This window comes from Somniosus microcephalus, unplaced genomic scaffold (assembly GCF_052327205.1).
Source record: "Somniosus microcephalus isolate GS21.2 unplaced genomic scaffold, FLI_Smic_1.0 unresolved_chr1, whole genome shotgun sequence".
Taxonomy (NCBI): domain Eukaryota; kingdom Metazoa; phylum Chordata; class Chondrichthyes; order Squaliformes; family Somniosidae; genus Somniosus; species Somniosus microcephalus.
The window spans coordinates 136,846,655-136,861,225 of record NW_028225179.1 but is presented as its reverse complement, the minus strand read 5'-3'; the positions used below and the strand labels follow the sequence as shown (position 1 = coordinate 136,861,225).

Here is a 14,571-nt window from a genome sequence, read left to right as displayed (position 1 = left end):
GTGTCTGACACACTGCACCACCCAGTCCCAGAGTGGGAAAGGACAGTGTCTGACCCACTGCACCACCCAGTCCCAGAGGAGGAAAGGACAGTGTCTGACCCACTGCACCACCCAGTCCCAGAGGGGGAAAGGACAGTGTCTGACACACTGCACCACCCAGTCCCACAGGGGGAAAGGACAGTGTCTGATCCACTGCACCACCCAGTCCCAGAGAGGAAAAGGACAGTGTCTGACCCACTGCACCGCCCAGTCCCAGAAGGTGAAAGGACAGTGTCTGACCCACTGCACCACCCAGTCCCAGAGGAGGAAAGGACAGTGTCTGACCCACTGCACCACCCAGTCCCACAGGGGGAAAGGACAGTGTCTGGCCCACTGCACCATCCAGTCCCACAGGGGGAAAGGACAGTGTCTGACCCACTGCACCACCCAGTCCCAGAGGGAGATAGGACAGGGTGGTGCAGTAGGTCAGACATTCCCCCAATCTCTCACTGAAAACTGTCAGTGTTGGGAACTAAGGCTGGGCGAATAGCCTTCTGATACTGACACAAGAATGGTCACTCGGGAGGCAGAGGGGCAGGAACTTGATCATTCCTGCAGTGAACCTCTGCTGGAAGGTGTCCGTGTGGGTGTTGGGCGAGGAGGATGTGATGCCCTCCATTGTCGAATAACCAGGCACCATTCCCACGCTGCCTGGGCTGACACACGGGGTCACTTGGGGCATCGGGGAAAAAAAAAATAACAGCACACCAAAGTCTCATTAGGAGAGAGAGAGAACTCAAAGGCAAATCCCCTCCTCCCCACACAAAAGGTGAGTGGAGATCTGCTCTAGTTCCACCTGTCATTACCTCTCGATCTGTTGCACACACGGCAAAACGAACACTCGACCTCCAGCAATCATCACCGGCGGGGATCGGCAGAACCCTGAAATAGATGGAAGAGATCAGAGCACGAAAGAGGGCAGCAGTGAGCGGCTCTCCAAATTCTGGGCCAGTCAGTCAGAAGAGGAGCTCTGCACAGACAGGCTGAACAGAAAACTGAAGCGATATATGCAGCACAAACATTTGCAGGGCTTTGGGGCAAAAAGCAGGGGGGAGGGCGGACTAATTGGGCAGCTCTTCCAGAGAGCCGGCAGAGCCACGATGGGCTGAATGGTCTCCTTCGGTGCTGTACGATTCTATGTCCTACAAGGGGGTGCACAAACAGAGAGACCTGGGGGCATATGTGCACAAATGGCTAGAGGAATGGTGCCAGGGGGAGGGATTCAAATTCCTGGGACATTGGAACCGGTTCTGGGGGAGGTGGGACCAGTACAAAACGGACGGTTTGCACCTGGGCAGGGCTGGGACCGATGTCCTAGGGGGAGTGTTTGCTAATGCTCTGGGGGAGGGTTTAAACTAAAATGGCAGGGGGTTGGGAACCTGAGTGGGGAGACCGAGGAAAGGGAAACAAGGATAAAAGCAAAAGACAGGAAGGAGAAAAACAAAAGTGGCAGTCAGAGAAATCAAGGGTTTAAATCAAACATGGCCACTGTAAATAATAATTCTAAAAGATCTAAGAGCGTTAAAAAAACAAGCCTGAAGGCTTTGTGTCTTAATGCAAGGAGCATTCATAAGGTGGATGAATTAGCTGCGCAAATAGAGATAAACGAATATATGATTGGGATTACGGAAACATGGCTCCAGGGTGGCCAAGGCTGGGAACTCAACATCCAGGGGTATTCAATATTCAGGAAAGATAGGCAAAAGGGAAAAGGAGGTGGGGTAGCATTGCTGGTTAAAGAGGGGATTAACACAATTGAAAGGAAGGATATTAGCTCTGATGATGTGGAATCTGTATGGGTAGAACTGAGAAATGCCAAGGGGCAGAAAACGTTACTGGGAGTGGTATATAGACCTCCAAACAGTCATGCAGAGGTCGGGGATGGCATTAAACGGGAAATTAGAGAAGCGTGCAATAAGGGCACAGCAGTTATCATGGGTGACTTTAATCTACATATAGATTGGGCTAACCAAATTAGTAACAATACTGTGGAGGAGGAATTCCTGGAGTGTATACGGGATGGTCTCCTAGACCAATATGTCGAGGAACCAACTAGAGATCAGGCCATCTTAGACTGGGTATTATGTAATGAGAAAGGATTAATTAGCAATCTTGTTGTGCGAGGGCCCTTGGGTCAGAGCGATCATAATATGATCGAATTCTTCATTAAGATGGAGAATGAAATAGTTGACTCAGAGACGAGGGTCCTGAATTTAAATAAAGGAGTACGATGGTATGAGGTGCGAGTTGGGTAGGATTGATTGGGGAATGTCACTCAAAGGGTTGACGGTGGATGGGCAACGGCAAACATTCAAAGATCGCATGGATGAACTACAGAATTTGTTCATCCCAGTTTGGCATAAAAATAAAACAAAAAAGGTGACTCAACCGTGGCTAACAAGGGAAATTAGGGATAGCATAAGATCCAAGGAGAGGACATATAAATTGGCCAGAAGAAGCAGTAAACCTGAGGATTGGGAGCAGTTTAGGATTCAACAAAGGAGGACAAAGGGATTAATTAAGAGGGGGAAAATAGAGTATGAGAGTAAGCTTGCAGGGAACATAAAAACTGGCTGTAAAAGCTTTTATAGATATGTGAAGAGAAAAAGATTGGTAAAGTCAAGCATAGGTCCCTTGCAGTCAGAATCAGGGGAATTTATAATGGGGAACAAAGAAACGGCAGACCAATTGAACACATACTTTGGTTCTGTCTTCACAAAGGAGGACACAAATAACCTCCCAAAGATGTCGGGGAACATAGGGTCTAATGAAACTGAGGAACTGATAGAAATCAGTATTTGTAGGGAAATGGTGTTAGGGAAATTGATGGGATTGAGGGCCAATAAATCCCCAGGGCCTGATAATCTACATCCTAGGGTACTTAAGGAAGTGGCCCTAGAAATAATAGATGCATGCTGGTCATCTTCCAAAATTCAATAGACTTTGGAACAGTACCCATGGATTGGTGGGTAGCTAATGTTACCCCACTGTTCAAAAAGGGTGGTAGAGAGAAAACAGGGAATTACAGACCGGTAAGCCTGACATCGGTAGTGGGGAAAATGCTAGAGTCCATTATAAAGGATGTAATAGCAGAGCACTTGGAAAAAAGTGACCGGATCAGACAAAGTCAACATGGATTTACAAAAGGTAAATCGTGCTTGACTAATCAACTGGAATTTTTTTTGAGGATGTAACTGGTAAAATAGTTAAGGGAGAACCAGTGGATGTGGTGTATTTGGATTTTCAAAAGGCTTTCGATAAGGTCCCGCATAAGAGATTAGCGTGTAAAATTAAGGCACATGGGATTGGGGGCAAGGTATTGACTTGGATAGAGAACTGGTTGGCAGACAGAAAGCAAAGAGTTGGAAGAAACAGCTCTTTTTCCGAGTGGCAGGCAGTGACTAGTGGGGTACCGCAGGGATCGGTCCTTGGACCCCAGCTATTCACAATATATATTAATGATCTGGACGAGGGAACTAGATGTAATAGCTCCAAGTTTGCAGACGACATAAAGCTGGGTGGGCGCGTGTGCTGTGAGGAGGATGCCGAGAAACTCCAGTATGATTTGGACAGGTTGGGTGATTGGACAGAAGCATGGCAGATGCAATATAACATGGATAAATGCGAGGTTATCCACTTTGGTGTCAAAAACAGGAAGGCAGATTATCTAAATGGCAATAGATTGGGAGAAGGGGAAGTGCAACGAGACCTGAGCGTCCTTGTGCACCAGTCGCTGAAAGTAAGCATGCAGGTGCAGAAGGCGGTTAAGAAGGCAAATGGTATGTCGGCCTTCGTAGCGAGAGGGTTTGAGTACAGGAACAAGGATGTCTTGCTGCAGTTGTACAGGGCCTTGGTGAGACCACACCTTGAGTATTGTGTGCAGTTTTGGTTGCCTTATCTGAGGAAGGATATTCTTGCCATGGAAGGAGTGCAGCGAAGATTCACCAGGCTGATACCTGGGATGGCAGGAATAACGTATGAGGAGAGATTGGATCGATTGGGCTTGTACTCGCTGGAGTTTAGAAGAATGAGAGGGAATCTCATCGAAACTTATAAAATTCTAACAGGACTAGACAGACTAGATGCTGGAAGGATGTTCCCGATGGTCGGGGAGTCCAGAACCAGGGGTCACAGTCTAAGGATAAGGGGTAAGCCATTTAGGACAGAGATGAGGAGGAATTTCTTCACCCAGAGAGTGGTGAACCAGTGGAATTCTCTACCAAAGAAGGCAGTAGAGGCCAATTCATTAAATATATTCAAGAAGGAGTTGGATATATTTCTTAAGGCTAAAGGGATCAAGGGATATGGAGAGAAGGCAGGAACAGGGTACTGAATTTGGATGATCAGCCATGACCTCACTGAATGGTGGAGCAGGCTCGAGGGGCTGAATGGCCTACTCCTGCTCCTATCTTCTATGTTTCTATGTTAAATCATTAAAAGGTGGCAGGGTCAGGTTGAGAGAGCGGTTAAAAAAAGCATACGGGATCTTGGGTTTTATAAATAGAGGCATAGAGTACAAAAGCGTGGAAGTTATGATGAATCTTTATAAAACACTGGTTCGGCCTCAACTGGAGTATTGTGTCCAATTCTGGGCATCGCACTTTAGGAAGGATGTACAGGCCTTCGAGAGGCTGCAGAAAAGATTTACGAGAATGATTCCAGGGATGAGGGACTTCAGTTACGTGGATAGACTGGAGAAGCTGGGGTTGTTCTCCTTAGAGCAGAGAAGGGTGAGAGGAGATTTGATAGAGGTATTCAAAATCATGAGGGGTCTAGACAGAGTAGATAGAGAGAAACTGTTCCCATTGGCAGAAAGGTCGAGAACAAGAGGACACAGATTTAAGGTGATTGGCAGAAGAACTAAAGGCGACATGAGGAAAGACCTTTTTACGCAGCGAGGGGTTAGGATCTGGAATTCACTGCCTGAAAGGGTGGTGGAGGCAGACTCAATCATGGCTTTCAAAAGGGAATTGGATAAGTACCTGAAGGAAATTTTTTTTTGCAGGGTTACAGGGAAAGGGCGGGGGAGTGGGACTAGCTGAAGTGCTCTTGCAGAGAGCTGGCACGGGCTCGACGGGCCGTATGGCCTCCTCCTGCGCTGTAACGGTTCTATGATTCTATGCTTCTACGAAGCTCTCAATTGGCAAAAGAGGCAAGCGGGTCACTAAAACTGGCATCTTCAAACTTTTCTGTATTGTCTTAACTGCAAATACCGACACCATTCCAGGAACCTCTGCAAACACTGACACACTCCTGGCAAGCCCTGTCCTAAATTCCAAAAGCTCGTGTTACCGACCCAAACGACCATCGTCGCTGAAAAAGTTTTTTTTATTAACACGGCAACAGCAAGGACACGCTGGCACATCAGAAACTAGAAAAACCTGATGTTCTGGAGGACCCAGCTTGGAAAGTTATGCAGTAGAGGAAAAAACAGAGAGGGAGCTCGCGTCACAGGGCCTGCTGAAACGTTGAATCGTGTTTCACAACAATGCTCACTAGTGGTGTATGAAGAGAAACAGCAGAGGTGGGGAGATCAGTTTCCAAGAGTAATGACACCGTGGGCTGATAAGACACCAGCTGCTGACACTGGACCCAGCAGTGGGACATCCGAGTACGGATCCACTTAAATATCTGCGAGAGCTCGCTGGGCTCGATTGTAACTCCTGAGGGCTCGCAACCAAGGTCTAATTGTCGGACCGTAAATGTCTCACTGATCGTGGGAAGATGTCTTATATCAATGCAGAGGGAGGTTTGTTAGTGATCACGGTGAGGGACATCATGGGTCAAAATCCAGGGGGCACAGATTTAAAGTAATTGGGGGAAGGTTTAGAGGGGATTTGAGGGGAAATTTCTTCACCCAGAGGGTTGTGGGGGTCTGGAACTCACTGCCTGAAAGGGTGGTAGAGGCAGGAACTCTAACCACATTTAAAAAGTACTTGGGATGCTGTAACCTGCAGGGCTACGGACCGAGAGCTGGGATTAGGCTGGATAGTTCTTTGTTGGCGGCGTGGACACGATGGGCCGAAATGGCCTCCTTCCCTGCTGTAACTTTCTGTGATTCAGTAGGGCTGTGGGAAGATTGCAGCAAAACCTGCAGGCCGCTTCCCCTCATTTCTTGCAGGGATGGCAGGCAGGCCACTGTGGATATGTATGGGTTCTCTCCGTGGCTAAATCCCGTCAGTAAATTGTTTTACATCGCTGGTTGGTCTGCTCGCCCCTCCAGTTCAACAGGTGGGGGGAGGTAGTGCTTCATAGAATAGTACAGCATAGAAGGAGGCCGTTCAGCCCATCGAGTCTGCTCCAGCTCTTTGGAAGAGCAATCCCATTAGTCCCACTCCCCCGCTCTTGCCCCATATCCCTGCAATTTTTTTCTCCTTCAAGTATTTATCCAACTCCCTTTTGAAGTCTATTATTGAATCTGTATCCACCACATTGCAAATCCTAACCACTCGCTGCGTGAAAAGGTTTTTCCTCACGTCGCCTCTGGTTCTTTTATTAATAATAATAATTCAACTTTATTGTCATTGTACAATGCACAAGTACATGAACAACGAAATGTGATCTTGCAAGCTCCCATGAATCAGGTACAAATAACATTAACATTAAACGTAAATAGCACCGTCCTGGGAGAAGCAAAGCCGCTGCGTCTGTGCGCGCCGCCATTCCATTTCCACCATTCCTCCTGTCCGACAATCTTCAGCCCAACGCCTGGGCCTGCTCGCCAGCCGCCCCTCCCGGGGCTCCTTCCGTGACCTTCTGCACCTGGTCTTCCCTGATGGTCACCCCTCCAGGTACTAACCAGGCCTGGCTCTGCTTAGCTTCCAAGCCTTGCCAGTGACCCTGTCCCTAGTCCCAGGAACAGGGCCATCACCTTAAATCTGTGCCCTTTGGTTATCGACCCTACAGCCTTTGGAAAGAGTTTCTCTGTATTTACCCGCTCTAAACCCTTCACTATTTTGAACACCTCTATCAAATCTCCTCTTAGCCATCTTCGCTCGAAGGAGAACAACCCCAGCTTCTCCAGCCTCTCCTTGTAACTGTAATCCCTCACCCCTGGAACCATTCTAGCAAATCTCCTCTGCAACCCCACCAAGCCCTTCCTAAAGGGCGGTGCCCAAAACTGGACTGCTTCCCCACCCACCCGGGACTTTTGCAGGGGTTGGGATGATTGCCGGGCACATTCCCCGAGTTCAGCAGTGCCCAGGATTTCCCATACCGAGCTCTGATAGACACAGTGAGCCGGAAACCAAATACTCCGCACGCTCAAGGCAAACTCTTGCTGACACGCTCAGAACTTTCCCCTCTGATCGACTGTCTGAATTTCAAACGCTTCACTCTTGAATTATGGTTATATATTTTAAAAAACTTATAACTGGCGTCAATCTGGGTCAAAACTCGTGTGGCACCGAGCCACAGTGTCTGGGAAAGCCGCACATTCAAACCCGGCCTGTGCTGGGTTACCTGACCTTATTGCAACACAGCAGTCCTTGCACTTCAAAGGAAATCTTTGTAGGTGAAGCATTTTTGATGCGACTCAGAGGCACAACAAGGAAGTGTATAAATGCAAGGCTCGCTTCTGCCCCATTCGAACTCTGAAACCCACTTCATCAAGGCATGCCGTCTTCAACCTCTGAACTCCAGGGTCCGTCGCCCCCCCCCACCCCACTCTACGATGGTCAGCACTGTTAATCCAGTGGCCAGCCTGGCCTTGCATTCCCGGAAGGTTCCAGAATTAGTCGCTCAGCTGGAGCAGCAGTAGGGGGTGTTGCAATTGATCTTCGCACCTAACCCCGCCCAGGTGAAGAGAGGGGCGAGAAACAGGCCGCTGCTCCTGAAGTCTAACCTCTGACCCCCCTGGTGTGTGTGGGCATCGAGTGAGGACGGGACTATGACTTCAAATTCAATAACTTGCACAACCGAGCTGATTAACCACGGTCATCTAACTTGGCAACACCCTTTTCCTGCCAACTTTCCCCCCTCCGGTCCTGTCCTGACTCCTTGTTGGGATAGGAGGTCCCATCAGTACCAGTGACCTTTCTGTTGGGATAGGGGGTCCCATCAGTCCCAGTGACCTTTCTGTTGGGATAGGGGGTCCCATCGGTACCAGTGACCTTTCTGTTGGATGGGTGTCCCATCAATACCAGTGACCGCTCTGTTGGGATAGGAGGTCCCATCAGTACTGTGACATTTCTGTTGGGATAGGAGGTCCCATCAGTGCCAGTGACCTTTCTGTTGGGATAGGAGGTCCCATCAGTGCCAGTGACCTTTCTGTTGGGATAGGAGGTCCCATCAGTGCCAGTGACCTTTCTGTTGGGATAGGAGGTCCCATCAGTCCCAGTGACCTTTCTGTTGGGATAGGAGGTCCCATCAGTACTGTGACTTTTCTGTTGGGATAGGAGGTCCCATCAGTACTGTGACCTTTCTGCTGGATGGGGGGTTCCATCAGTACCAGTGACCTTTCTGCTGGGATAGGAGGTCCCATCAGTGCCAGTGACCTTTCTGTTGGGATAGGAGGTCCCATCAGTACCAGTGACCTTTCTGTTGGGATAGGAGGTCCCATCAGTACTGTGGCCTTTCTGTTGGGATAGGAGGTCCCATCAGTACCAGTGACCTTTCTGTTGGGATAGGAGGTCCCATCAGTACCAGTGACCTCTCTGTTGGGATGGGGGTCCCATCAGTACCAGTGACCTTTCTGTTTGATGGGGGGGGGGGGGGCAGTCCCATGGGTACGATGACCTGTCTGTTGGATGAAGGGAGGGTCCCATCAGTACTGTGACCTTTATGTTGGGATAGGAGGTCCCATCAGTACTGTGACCTTTCTGTTGGGATAGGAGGTCCCATCAGTACTGTGACCTTTCTGTTGGGATAGGAGGTCCCATCAGTACTGTGACCTTTCTGTTGGGATAGGGGGTCCCATCAGTACCAGTGACCTTTCTGTTTGGTTGGGGGGGGGGGGGGGGGGCGGTCCCATGGGTACGGTGACCTTTCTGTTGGATGGGGGGGGGGGGGGGGGGTCCCATCAGTACTGTGACCTTTCTGTTGGGATAGGAGGTCCCATCAGTACTGTGAGCTTTATGTTGGGATAGGGGGTCCCATCAGTACTGTGTCCTTTCTGTTGGGATAGGGGGTCCCATCAGTACCAGTGACCTTTCTGTTTGATTTTGGGGGGGTGTGGCGGTCCCATGGGTACGGTGACCTTTCTGTTGGATGGGTTGGGGGGGGGGGGGGGGGGGGGGTCCAATGGGTTCTCAATCAAGTGCCCATTCTTTACGTGTGAACCAGACAGGTGTCAGCAGGATCCTTGGAAACAGGGAGTACTACGCGAGAGCCCAATACTGCCCTCAACTGTTGTCGATCCACACTTGCGTTACCCAGCTGGTGTCGCTAGATTAGGGACAATTGTATCGTCCAGCAATTCTAACTCAGCACAGTCTTGGCCTTGAACCGGGGAACTTGCTGATCTGCAAGGCTCAACTAACTGCTCACTGGATGAGCATCAGGGATCATGGGAACTTGGTATTACTGACTTATCAAATTGTTCTCAGCCATGGTTTATGAAATGGGGGAGGGCTTACGCACAAGAGATGATACTTCTGGTCTACGCTGCATCATCCCATCCCTCTGCATTATCACATTGCTGTTTGCAAATTGGCTGCCACATTTCCTACTTTATAACAGTGACTACATTTCAAAAGCACTTGGCGGTAAAGCGCTTTGGGACGTCCGGAGGTCGTGAAAGGCATAAATGCCAAGATCTTTCATTCTTTCTCACATTAAAAGGCCCTATAAAACCACAAGACATTTAAAAAAGTCTTTGCAAAAAGTCAGCACTGTCACAACCATCCCATTGGTGGGGACGCTATTGTGGTTAACGAGGGTTTTCATAGTACGCTATTCTAGGAAACTCCTGGACCAAGTGATCCAGATGTCGGGCTTCAATCAAAGGTTCTTGCTGTTCCAACTGCCCACGCACACACATATATATGAAACAACTTGCAATTATATAGCACCTTTAATGTAGTAAAACATCCCAAGCTGCTTCACAGGAGCGCTATCAAACAAAATTTGACACCGAGCCACATAAGGAGATATTAGAACATCTAAGAGGTAGGTTTTAAGGAACATCATAAAGGAGGGGGGAGAGGTGGAGAGGTTTAGGGAGGGAATTCCAGAGTTCAGGGCCTTGGCAGCTGAAAGCACGGCCACCAATGGTGGAGCAATTAAAATCAGGGATGCTCAAGAGGCAAGTGGAGGAGTGCAGAGATCTCGGAGGGTTGTAGGGCTGGAGGAGGTTACAGAGATAGGGAGAGGGGGACGAGGCCTTGGAGGCATTTGAAAACAAGGATGACATTTTTTAAATTGAGGAGTTGCCGGAACCAGGAGCCAGTGTAGGCCAGCGAGCACAGGGGTGATGGGCGAACGGGACTTGGTGTGAGTTAGGACACGGGCAGCAGAGGTGAGTGAGCGGGAAGCATGGGAAACACAAGATGCACGACATCAAGTAGAGAGTCAAACTGCGACTGTAACTCTGCCTCCGTATACAGGAAGTGGGGGTGGTCACTGGTACAGTGCCTCCTACCAATACAGTACAGCCATGGCTCAGTGGGTAGCACTCTCGCCTCGGAGTCAGAAGGTGGTGGGTTCAAGTCCCACTCCAGGGACTTGAGCACAAAAATCTAGGCTGACACTCCAGTGCAGTACTGAGCGAGTGCTGCACTGTCGGAGGTGCCGTCTTTCGGATGAGACGTTAAACCGAGGCCCCCCGTCTGCTCTCTCAGGTGGACGTAAAAGATCCCACGGCACTATTTCGAAGAGGAGATGGGGAGTTATTCCCGGTGTCCTGGCCAATATTTGTCCCTCAATCAACATCACTAAAACAGATTATCTGGCCATTATCACATTGCTGTTTGTGGGAGCTTGCTGTGTGCAAATTGGCTGCCACGTTTCCTACATTACAACAGTGACTCCACTTCAAAAAAGTACTTCATTGGCTGTAAGGCGCTTTGGGACGTCCTGAGGTCGAGGAAAGGGCTGTGTAAATGTAAGATCTTTCTTTTCCATTCACTCTGGCTCCTTCGACGGCTGAGTCCCCGATTACTGCTTCATTAGTTGATCTCTGTCGTTAGGGGTATTACAATGGGCCTCAGGATTGGGGAGGTGGGGTGGGGTGGGGGGGGGGTGAGAGACTTCAACAGGAATTAGCCCGGGCTCTTGCTCTTGATCGCAGACCAGTGATAGCTGCACCTGTGTGGATTGCTGGGTGAGAACAGACTGGGCTGGGTTGTGATGCCCTATGCAGCCGAAGAGTCCGAACGCGACTGAACAGAAGCGGCATTACCGTACCTGAAACCACCATGGCCTCGTTGGGACCACATGTTTGGAACGACATGTTGAAGCGTCAGTTAAGAGGATCCTGAAAAAAAAACGAGGAAACACATTAATTAGGTCCGTCAACTCACAGCAAGCCCAGATACACCAGTACGACACAAGAGCAAATTACTGCGGATGCTGGAAATCTGAAATAAAAACAGAAAACACTGGAAATGCTCAGCAGGTCAGGCAGCATCTGTGGAGAGAGAAACAGAGTTAACGTTTCAGGTCGATGACCCTTCGTCAGAACTGGAAAAAGCTGCAGATGGAACAGGTTTTTAAGTGAGTGTAGGAGTGGGGGAGGGGAGGAGAGGAGAGGAAAGAACAAAAGGGATGATGGTGCAAGGCAAAAGGAGGTGGTAATGGGGCAAGTTATGAAACAAAAGATGGCTCTAGATGAAGTGCAATACACCAGTTACAACACAACAACATTCACCATTCACAGAATTACAGCACAGAAACAGGCCAATCGGCCCAACAGGTCCGTGCCGGTGTTTATGCTCCTCACGAGCCAGATACTGACTCACTTCCAATCCTGCAGAATGTATTGCTATTTGGAACCCAGCCCAGCTATTCCCCTGGCTGGCTCCAACACTTAAAAGTAAACACTGAGCCCTTTGGCTGCAGATGCAGGAATCAAAACCCTTCCGGTAGACTGTCAAAGACCCACTCTAATCTGCAGGTGGAGACCTCTGACTGGCCACCAAAACCCGGGATTCACCATCCACAGGTCAAACCACCATCGCCCCTTATCCTCCCAGCCCCATCCCGAATGGTTTCGCGGTTGAGGACATCAGCCATATAGGCCAGGCGAATCGCTGGTTGCATGCTCGATCTGTGCCGAGGGACGGGGGAATGATAGAGGTGGGCTGCCACTACTGGTCTCAAGTGCCCGTTGGCTGGGCGCTGCGGTGGGGACAGGATGATCAGCGTTCCCGCTCCCAATCACTATCCTGATGGATTGGAGGACAGGATTAGGCCGTGGCGCTTCTCATGGTCGATTAGCTTGCTGGCGTTCAAGGGCCCATCGGAGTTGGCGAACTCATCCGTGCCCAGAGTGGAACGCCTCGCCTCCCTACAACCTACAGGCTTTTACAGTCCAGGCTTGGCACCAGCTAACCACTGCATGATAGAATACAATCAGGGAGAAGGCAAGGAGCTGGACAGATGCCAGGCTCTGCTCGACATCAGCAGTTAACTCGCTGCACCACTGGACTCGTGCCAGTTGGGACTGTGCGGAGTCTGGGCCCTGGTCAAAGGCTCAGGGTGACGGACAAAAAGCAAGGGACTAAGCACGGCAGCTCTTTCAAAGAGCCGGCACAGGCACGACGGGCCGAATGGCCTCCTTCTGTGCTGCAAGTTTCCATGATTCTATGAAGCCGGGGTCTCTCCACTTGACAGTTAAGGCTGGTCTCTCAACAGTGCCAATCTGCTTCTTCCCTTTCTCTAGGTTCTCTCGAGGACGCCCAGCACCCTTTCTGTTGAGGCCCATGATCCAAGACTGGCACTCGCGTCTCGTAGACTCTCTATAAAGCAACATCCAGGTACTACATTTCCCCTGTTCCCTTTCCACCACCACCTCCCCTCCCCCCCTTTGCCTGAAGGTACACACTTCTTGCTGTGTTACAATTCCACAGGTGCTGGGTCCTTCGAATACCTCAAGAGGTCATACTTCAAGATTAAACATTCATTCATGGGCTGCAGCGCAGCCATACCTGCTCCTGCCCCCCACTTGAAGTAGAGCCGTGGAATTTTACAGCACAGAGGGAGGCCATTCGGCCCAACGTGCCTGTGCTGGCTCGGAGTATTCCTGCAGCACAAATCACTGGGTGGTGACGAAGAGGGGAAATCCCAGCTGATTTTTCTTCCCTCTGAGCCGAAGATCCTTCCCCCCCACCCAAATAATAATCTGTTCTTTAACAACCGACAAATTAGCATCGAGAGGGAGGAGGTACTAGCAGTTTTAGCGGGCTTAAAAGTGGACAAATCCCCAGGCCCAGACGAGATGTATCCCAGGCTGCTGTGTGAGGCAAGGGAGGAGATTGCAGGGGCTCGGACACAAATTTTCAGAACCTCTCTGGTCACAGGGGAGGAGCCAGAGGACTAGAGGACAGCTAACATAGTACCATTATTCAAGAAGGGTAGTAGGGATAAACCAGGGAATTACGGGCCAGTGAGCCTAACATCAGTGGTAGGGAAATTATTGGAAAAAATTCTGAGGGACAGAATTAGTCTCCACTTGGAGAGGCTTGGATTAATCAAGGATAGTCAGCATGGCTTTGTCAGGGGGAGATCATGTCTAACCAATTTGATTAAATTTTTCGAGGGGGTGACTAGGTGTGTGGATGAGGGTAGTGCCGTTGATGTAGTCTACATGGACTTCAGTAAGGCTTTTGACAAAGTCCCACATGGGAGACTGGTCAAGAAGGTAAGAGCCCATGGGATCCAGGGCAATTTGGCACATTGGATCCAAAATTGGCTTAGTGGCAGAAGGCAGAGGGTGATGGTCGAAGGTTGTTTTTGTGACTGGAAGCCTGTGTCCAGTGGTGTACCGCAAGGATTGGTGCTGGGTCCCTTTCTGTTTGTAGTGTACATTAATGATTTAGATATGAATGTAGGAGGCATGATCAGTAAGTTCGCATATGACACAAAAATTGGTGGAGTGGTAAATAGCGAGGAGGGAAACCTCAGGCTACAGGACGACATAGATGGGTTGGTCAGATGGGCAGAACAGTGGCAAATGGAATTTAACCCTGAAAAGTGTGAGATGATGCATTTTGGGAGGACTAACAAGGCAAGGGAATACACAATGAATGGTAGGACCCTAGGAAGGACAGAGGATCAGAGGGACCTTGGTGCACATGTACATAGATCCCTGAAGGCAGCAGGACAGGTAGATAAGGTGGTTAAAAAGGCATATGGGATACTTGCCTTCATTAGCCGAGGCATAGAATATAAGAGCAGGGAGGTTATGATGGAGCTGTACAAAACGCTAGTTAGGCCACAGCTGGAATAGTGTGTGCAGTTCTGGTCGCCACACCATAGGAAGGATGTGATTGCATTGGAGAGGGTGCAGAGGAGATTCACCAGGATGTTACCTGGGCTGGAGCGCTTCAGCTATGAAGAGAGACTGGACAGGCTGGGGTTGTTTTCCTTCGAGCA

At 49.7% G+C, this 14,571-nt stretch overlaps 1 protein-coding gene across 2 annotated transcripts in view; it reads right to left on the bottom strand.

The window, feature by feature from the left end:
* Nucleotides 1–14,571, bottom strand: part of LOC147095978 (flotillin-1-like) — a 73,263-nt gene that overhangs the window by 46,977 nt on the left and 11,715 nt on the right. For both annotated transcript variants that reach the window (XM_085974937.1, XM_085974938.1), the window contains exons 2-3: nucleotides 11,383–11,452; nucleotides 846–921 (exon numbers count right to left, since the gene is read on the bottom strand). In XM_085974937.1, coding sequence (XP_085831063.1) covers nucleotides 846–921; nucleotides 11,383–11,428 — 122 coding nt within the window. In that variant the 5' untranslated portion in view covers nucleotides 11,429–11,452. The remainder of the gene's footprint in view (nucleotides 1–845; nucleotides 922–11,382; nucleotides 11,453–14,571) is intronic.